At 26.9% G+C, this 6,986-nt stretch overlaps 1 protein-coding gene across 1 annotated transcript; it reads left to right on the forward strand.

The window, feature by feature from the left end:
• The first annotated feature begins 1,180 nt into the window (after positions 1-1,180).
• LOC100165457 lies at positions 1,181-2,675 on the forward strand. The gene is made up of 6 exons (XM_008185053.3): positions 1,181-1,233; positions 1,320-1,497; positions 1,594-1,739; positions 1,818-2,003; positions 2,074-2,267; positions 2,356-2,675. Exons 1-6 carry the CDS (start codon positions 1,210-1,212, stop codon positions 2,645-2,647), a joined length of 1,020 nt encoding a protein of 339 aa, XP_008183275.1. The 5' UTR covers positions 1,181-1,209; the 3' UTR covers positions 2,648-2,675.
• The last annotated feature ends 4,311 nt before the right edge of the window (positions 2,676-6,986 follow it).

The raw sequence follows: 6,986 nt of genomic DNA on the forward strand, positions 1-6,986 counted from the left end.
TATAATTTGTATGTGTTTAACAGAGATAACCAATGTTTTGCTAGAAAGTGAAAAATTTCAAACTGCCATAAACATTAAACAATCCAATAAAACATATAGTTTTGTTTTTCTGGTTGCCGAAGTTTGGCAAATCTAGATTTTAGTATTTATTTCATACAGTGTACACATTTTATAAATTATATTCATATGGATCATTAGTTATAACTTATAACTAGAAGTTGACTCTTAAAGTAATAATTTAACAGTTGATAGTCTGAAGCAATGGTGTTCAAAGGCAATCTATTTTTAAAAGAACTGTAATTTTAATTTCTAAGAATCCAAACAGAGAGTATAATGATAGCTGATGTCATTTAATTTCATCAGTTTTAAATCAAGAGAATATTGTATTTTTAACATGTATTTAAAGGTTATCATTGCAGTTAAAAAATAGTTTTTCTCAACTAATACAGCACTTGAAGTTTGCCATTTTTTTACCATTACTCTGATTGTAATCTTCCTGTTGAGAAAATAACAGTAAATAAATAGGACCACACAACATTTTGAAAATATAATGTATTAGACATGAAGATTCCACTCATTACTTCCTCTAAATTTTCTTTTGGGTAACTTGCGGTTCCAACTTATTTTTTCAAATGAAAATCAACCTTTTTACTGTATATTGTTAAGCATATGATTTTTTTTTTATAAATATTGATCTATTTCAATCAAAATTTGAATAAGTAGTTTCTGAGTATTTTAAATAAAAGTGTATACACTTAAAGATAATAGACCTTAAAAATGGTTTTACAAAAATATAAATAGATGTAAAATTAGATCTTGTATTTTTTTACACTTACTAATTTACTATGATAATTTTTACAAAGTATAAAATGTTTGATATATTAATATTATCACTTAAATTTTCAAATTATCATAGCTACTATTCTTCCAGACCTAAATTCCGTAGCACACAAAGTTAAATAACATAAAAACTACCGGTTATTTATTTGATTTGAATGCATCTAAACAATTTACAGAAAATAATGACGATTCACGTTTGAATACTTGATTATTTTTAGTCATCCCGTATAATCAATTACATAGAAAAAATTATATTAAATATTTGATAAATATTTATTTTACTTCTAAAAGTATAATATTATTTTCTATATTTTAGGAAAAAAAATTAAAATTAAAAAACATAAGAAGAAAGAAAAAGCAAATGAAAAAATGACAATTATTTTGATTGAAGATGTAAATATAAAATCATATTTTAATCAATGTTGAATTGTGACTTTAAATTCATATTGACTAACTTTATTTTGTTTTATAATATTTAGGCTGATATATTCTTTGAAAATCATGATGATGGATTTTTAGCTGCAATATCAACTTTAGCTACAGATTCAAAAAGACCATTAATTTTGACAGCAAATGACCCTTTTAGTAATCATTTGTTGAAATTTTTCTTGTCTAATGAAACTTTACATTTTATACATCCGCCAAGAGAAGATTTAAGTGAGTAATATTGTGAAATACCAATTCAGTTATATGTAGAATATAAGATTTCTAATATTAAGCCTTTTAATATTGTACTGTGTGTTGTTGTTTCAGATTGTTTTCTACAGTTAATAGCGTTAAACGAAGGAGTTATTATGACAAAAGACGAAATAAATACATTTATCCATCCATTTAAACCTGACATTAGGCAGAGTACTCTTCAGTTACAATATGTTTTGAGTACTGGAGAAATAGATCAGGTAATATATATATAAAAACTAAATATTCAAATAATTTTATTTGTTGACTAATTTTTATTCAAAATATTATGTATTCAGAAAGTCTTAAAACAACAATCCCAAATGAGTTTAAATTCTATTTGGTGGAATTGGCCGCATATGTTTGGTTGTCATTCGACTAGCATAGAAGACACCAAACAACCAAAGTGCAATGTTGATATATCTACAATATCTCAAAATCTAGATATTATGTCTGAATTAAACTTAATCTATTCAAAAACGCAGGTTTACAATTTGAATATCAGTACTAATCAAATTGTTTTCTAATAATATAATGTGGTTTTATGTGCTTTAGAGTTACAATTTCTTAGACCCACAACCATTTTGGCAACACCTTGCCATGAGGGATAGTTCTAGTTTAATTGAAACCCATCATTGGTCAGACAATTCTATTCTGCTTTCCACAGATATTACTCAATGGATATACAATCATATAAATACACAAGATTATATTCCAGAAAAACTGTACCCCACGTCTGAGGAATTAAAGTAACTATAAAAATTAAAGCCCTGAGTGAAATTTATTGTGAACTAAAATATTGTTATTTATATTTAACATTATATATATTTTTAATAGTCATCGTCAAAGGACATGGAACACATCTAAGGACGTGCTAGAACAAATAGGCTTAGATTATTGTAATCGAAAAAATGAAACGTGTTATGATTATATATCTACTATACGATCTATGTATAAGAATCAACAGATAAATCAATCATTTGTAAACCTGAGGAATTCTAAAATGTTTTCATACTTGAGACAGATCAATATTAATGTTGACAGCAAAGATTTAAAATATTTGTGTGACTCTTTTCACTCAGATTCCAATAATTATGATCCTCAATTGGAAATATCAGACCAGTTTTAGTTGATATTAGCTTGTAAAATATTTTTAATCATTTATATTATTACTTTTATATCATATTTGTTCGATAAAATTAATCTATCAGCACTTACATTTTTATATATATATATATAATATATATTATAAAATTGTATCCAAACCATTCATGTTCTGTACAATTTTAATTCTTATATTTGTATATAAATTATAATTGCTATATTTATATAAATTTAGAAATACTTATTTAAATTGTGTATAATATATTAATAGATATATATTTATAAATTATTATGTTTTCTTAATTATTTTTATGCAAAAAAATAAAAATATTATGACATGCTACATTTCGTCTATTATATTCTAAGCGAAGCGAAAGAATGAATTGGTTTTACAATGATGTGTATTATTTTTTTTCAGTCTGTATGCATCATTTTGGATAGTAAACATATTTCTGAGATCAGCATCTTTTTTAATATAAAAGTAAAGCTAGTTGGTAATTTTGGGAGATCAAAAATTAAAATTCCAAGAAGTTTTAGAAAACGCAGAGAAAAACAAAACAAGAGTGAAAGAAAAGTATCATTCAAACTTATCATACAGTGACCTAACTACCTCAATCTAATCTCTTGTTTTCACTACAATATATACCTACCGCTCCACAACACTACACTACCTTTAATTAATTTATTTCCTATTCTATCTTTCTTTGTCCCTTACACACCAACACACTCAACTTAACATTCTCATATCTGCTACACACACTCCGCTAACCTAACCTAACCTTACATTTCTTTTTCGTCTTTCCCTTTCATACGCCAAACATTCTGAAATTCTGTTGACCTCTTATTCCTTATCTTCGCCATATCATACACTTCCTATTCACTCAGTTTCCTACAAGTCATCATACTTGATTATTGGTGAAAATATTTAAATATCATTGAGCGAATTATATACTCAAAAGAATTACCTACATACCTACCAAAAAGTATCATACCTGACCAATTTCCTAACTTTTATCACGAATTTATTGAAAGCCAGAATAGTGTTATATCAGTAGGTACCTATAGTTACAATGCAATTAACTGATAAGTTGCGGGCAATACATCCCCTGATCAATTAACAATAATAAAAAGAAACATAGGTACTGAAAAATAAGAAAATACATACCCACCGTGTCCGAACGAAAATCTGCTATCAAACATAGGCTTTTAAACACTGCTACGTTCACACATTTCATTCAGCTTATATTTTATACCCGGTTGGCAAATCTAGACTGACCACTGACGAATACCATCTCTGAAATAACACTCAGTCTGTAGTAAATCGTTCAACAATATTCTTATGACCTATATGCGTTACAGATATTATATATGTATAATGTTTAATTTGTATTATACCTACCTTACCTAACCTAATCTACCTACTAAAGTACCAACATATCATGTGCTATTTTGAATTTTAGATTCTAAACGGACTAGTGGAGCGATAAATGTTTGGATTTTACAATGATGTGTTTTGATTTTGAACTTAGATTTTTACTTACATTATACAATATATCTGTTTTTGAAAAAATGGATTTCGTTTTTTAGTGTCACTCTAAAAAAATAAATGATTATAGATGAAATTATAAACGAATGTTTAAATTAGCAAATTATATGCACCATAACATTTTGAAATATTGCACAAAAAAATGCTAAGGTTTATTAGTTTTTTGTTTAAATTATTGTCGATACAAAATTGTTTGGTCTGTCAAAATACTTAAAAAAATATAGTACAATGTTTCTCATAATTTGATGTTATTGGAAATTAATAAAAAGTTGAGCGTAAATCTAAAATAATTTTTTATGACCGTCTGAAGTCAAAATGTTGACAAAATTCATCAAAAACACGAAAATTGGAAAAATTATTTCCCACCCATGGGGTACATTTGAACGTGCAGGGGGTAGATTTGAATATGTGTCTTAAATAATTAAAGAACCACATTTGAATGTTGAACATAAATAAATATTAAATTAAATTAAACTTTTTATTTATTTTAATAGGTAATAAAAATAGCTCAATATAGTATAATAACAATTTTTTACAATTATGTTTAGATGTTTTCTTGTCAACTTTTTTTTTTACTGTGAAAATTTAGTTTTTAGGGTTTTCTTATAGATAAATCCACATCTTGTGACATAAATCCAGTAAACTAGTCTATTCCAGCCATAATATAGGTATTTTAAGAAGGAGGATCCTATATTACACCCTATTAATGAAGATTCAAATCTACCCCTTGCCATAATAGTCAATAATAGTAATATAAATTTTAATAATTATAAATAATGTATGTACATTAAATATTTTACTAGGCAACAATATTTTGAATAGGTATATTTAATTCTAAACTTGAATTTTAGTTTCCAAAATGTTCTTATGGAAACACCTATTTTTTTTTAAAAAAGCCGGAAAATCACATAATCATTTTTGTTTATCACATATGGTATACAAAACCAACTTAGATTATTATTTTTATTAATGTAAATAATCTGTAACAAATTATATAGACAAATATTAGACAAATTCAAATGTACCCCGCATTCAAATCTGCCCCACTCTCCCCTACGATTTATCAATAGGCAGTATAGGTACTGAGTATAATATATATAAGTTCTATGGGTTTACCATAATAAATAATATATTTTAAATCATCTATGACAATCGTCAATTGTCGACATTCATCGTCAACAATTATTTTTCTAATAATCTTAGAGAACAAAAAAATAATAGGCCATCAATATAGACGGACAGTTCGTTAAGCCGTATATATTATAATGTAAGTCTTAACAGAAACTCGCACATTTCGTTATAATCAGATTATTTTCATAAATTATTTCGATACTTTTTCAAGTTTCAGTTTGAAGTGAGATGAAGATGGATGTAAATAGCTGTTTCTTTGGTGACAGCGGCACTCTAGCTACAGGTTTCACCGGAAGAGTCGATGTTTACGCGTAAGTTTGTTTTCACATTATTACTATTTTACATTCACTTTTTAGACTTAAATTAAATATTTATTGCCACGGAAAGTCTGTTATCTGGGTGACGTAGAAGCATTTATAAGTTGTATCCTAAAAGCGCAATGTATAAAATACGCGAGATCGAACAGTCCAAAGGCCGACTTCATTTCACCACGCCAATAGTTTAATACGTACCTTTTTGCGTATACTATATGGCGGATATCACCTTAGGTTTGCGCGAAGTATTTAAAACAATAAAATGTTATTTTATATTTTATATACATAAATACATTTTAAACCTCGTGTATTTTATTAGCATACCGGCATACGTACACCTTTTTTAGTGTAGTTTATACCCTAGATGGCTAGATATAGGTAAGTATTAAATATTTTGCAATTATATATTTTACTATAATTATTATTTTTCATTATAATATAATATAACAATACACTTTAAATTAAATTAGTTGTTATCAAGACAGATAGTCTTAAAACAAACTCTTTTCTGGACATTTTCAAAACGGATTATGCTTAAAAAAAAATTGCACAGTTGTCGTAGCGGGTCAGTTGCTCGATCAATCCGTGAGACATAAAATAGGAAATATTTTTGTTTTTTTAAATAATTTTTTCGAAAAATGTATGTAATATGTATATATCATACAACTAAGAATTTATAGTTAATAAAAATGCGGATGTTAATACTTCATAGGTATTTTTTTTATTTAAACCTTGTAAATAACTTAATCAAATAATCGGGTACCGCATCACTATAGTACCTATCAATTATATTATTACGTGTAAAATCACCGGCACAAGGTGCAGACTGCATTTTAAAAATTAAAAACATAAAATAATATTGTAGTAGAAGCTGGAAATTGTAGTTAGTTCTAATTTATAATCCAATAATTAATGTAACCGGAAATGTAGGTAACTATTAAATTCATCATTGAATGGTTATTCAGAGATCATTTTGGGATAAATGCCAAACGTATAGGTAAATGTATATTAAATTAAGAATTAAGAACAAGATTACCTACTGCTAATATTTATGTCTTAATTTTTTTATTATTAACAAATAAATACAAACAATAGATATTTTAAAAGCTTTTTACTATTAACATTCAGTGTTAATAGTTTCTGATCGACTTATATGTAAGTACATTCTATAAAATAACAGAGCCCTTCATATTCGAGTCGGAATCGCACTTGGCCGCTTTTTTTGTACTACGTTTGTGCTGCTTTGTGCCCGACTTTTAGCGTTTGGGAACCAATCCCGATTTTTAACGAATTTTTCAAGGTGGGGTGCCACTGAAACGACACCACCCTTACCTCGAATAATTCGTTAAAAATCAGGGTTTGCTGCACAAACG

Source organism: Acyrthosiphon pisum, chromosome A2 (genome assembly GCF_005508785.2).
Source record: "Acyrthosiphon pisum isolate AL4f chromosome A2, pea_aphid_22Mar2018_4r6ur, whole genome shotgun sequence".
Classification (NCBI taxonomy): Eukaryota; Metazoa; Arthropoda; class Insecta; order Hemiptera; family Aphididae; genus Acyrthosiphon; species Acyrthosiphon pisum.

Coding starts and splice junctions, on each gene's coding strand:
- LOC100165457 (XM_008185053.3), top strand. CDS start 1,210: ATGACAATTATTTTGATTGAAGAT. Junction 1,498..1,593: donor TCCGCCAAGAGAAGATTTAA/GTGAGTAATATT, acceptor TTGTTGTTTCAG/ATTGTTTTCTACAGTTAATA. Junction 2,268..2,355: donor CCCACGTCTGAGGAATTAAA/GTAACTATAAAA, acceptor TATTTTTAATAG/TCATCGTCAAAGGACATGGA.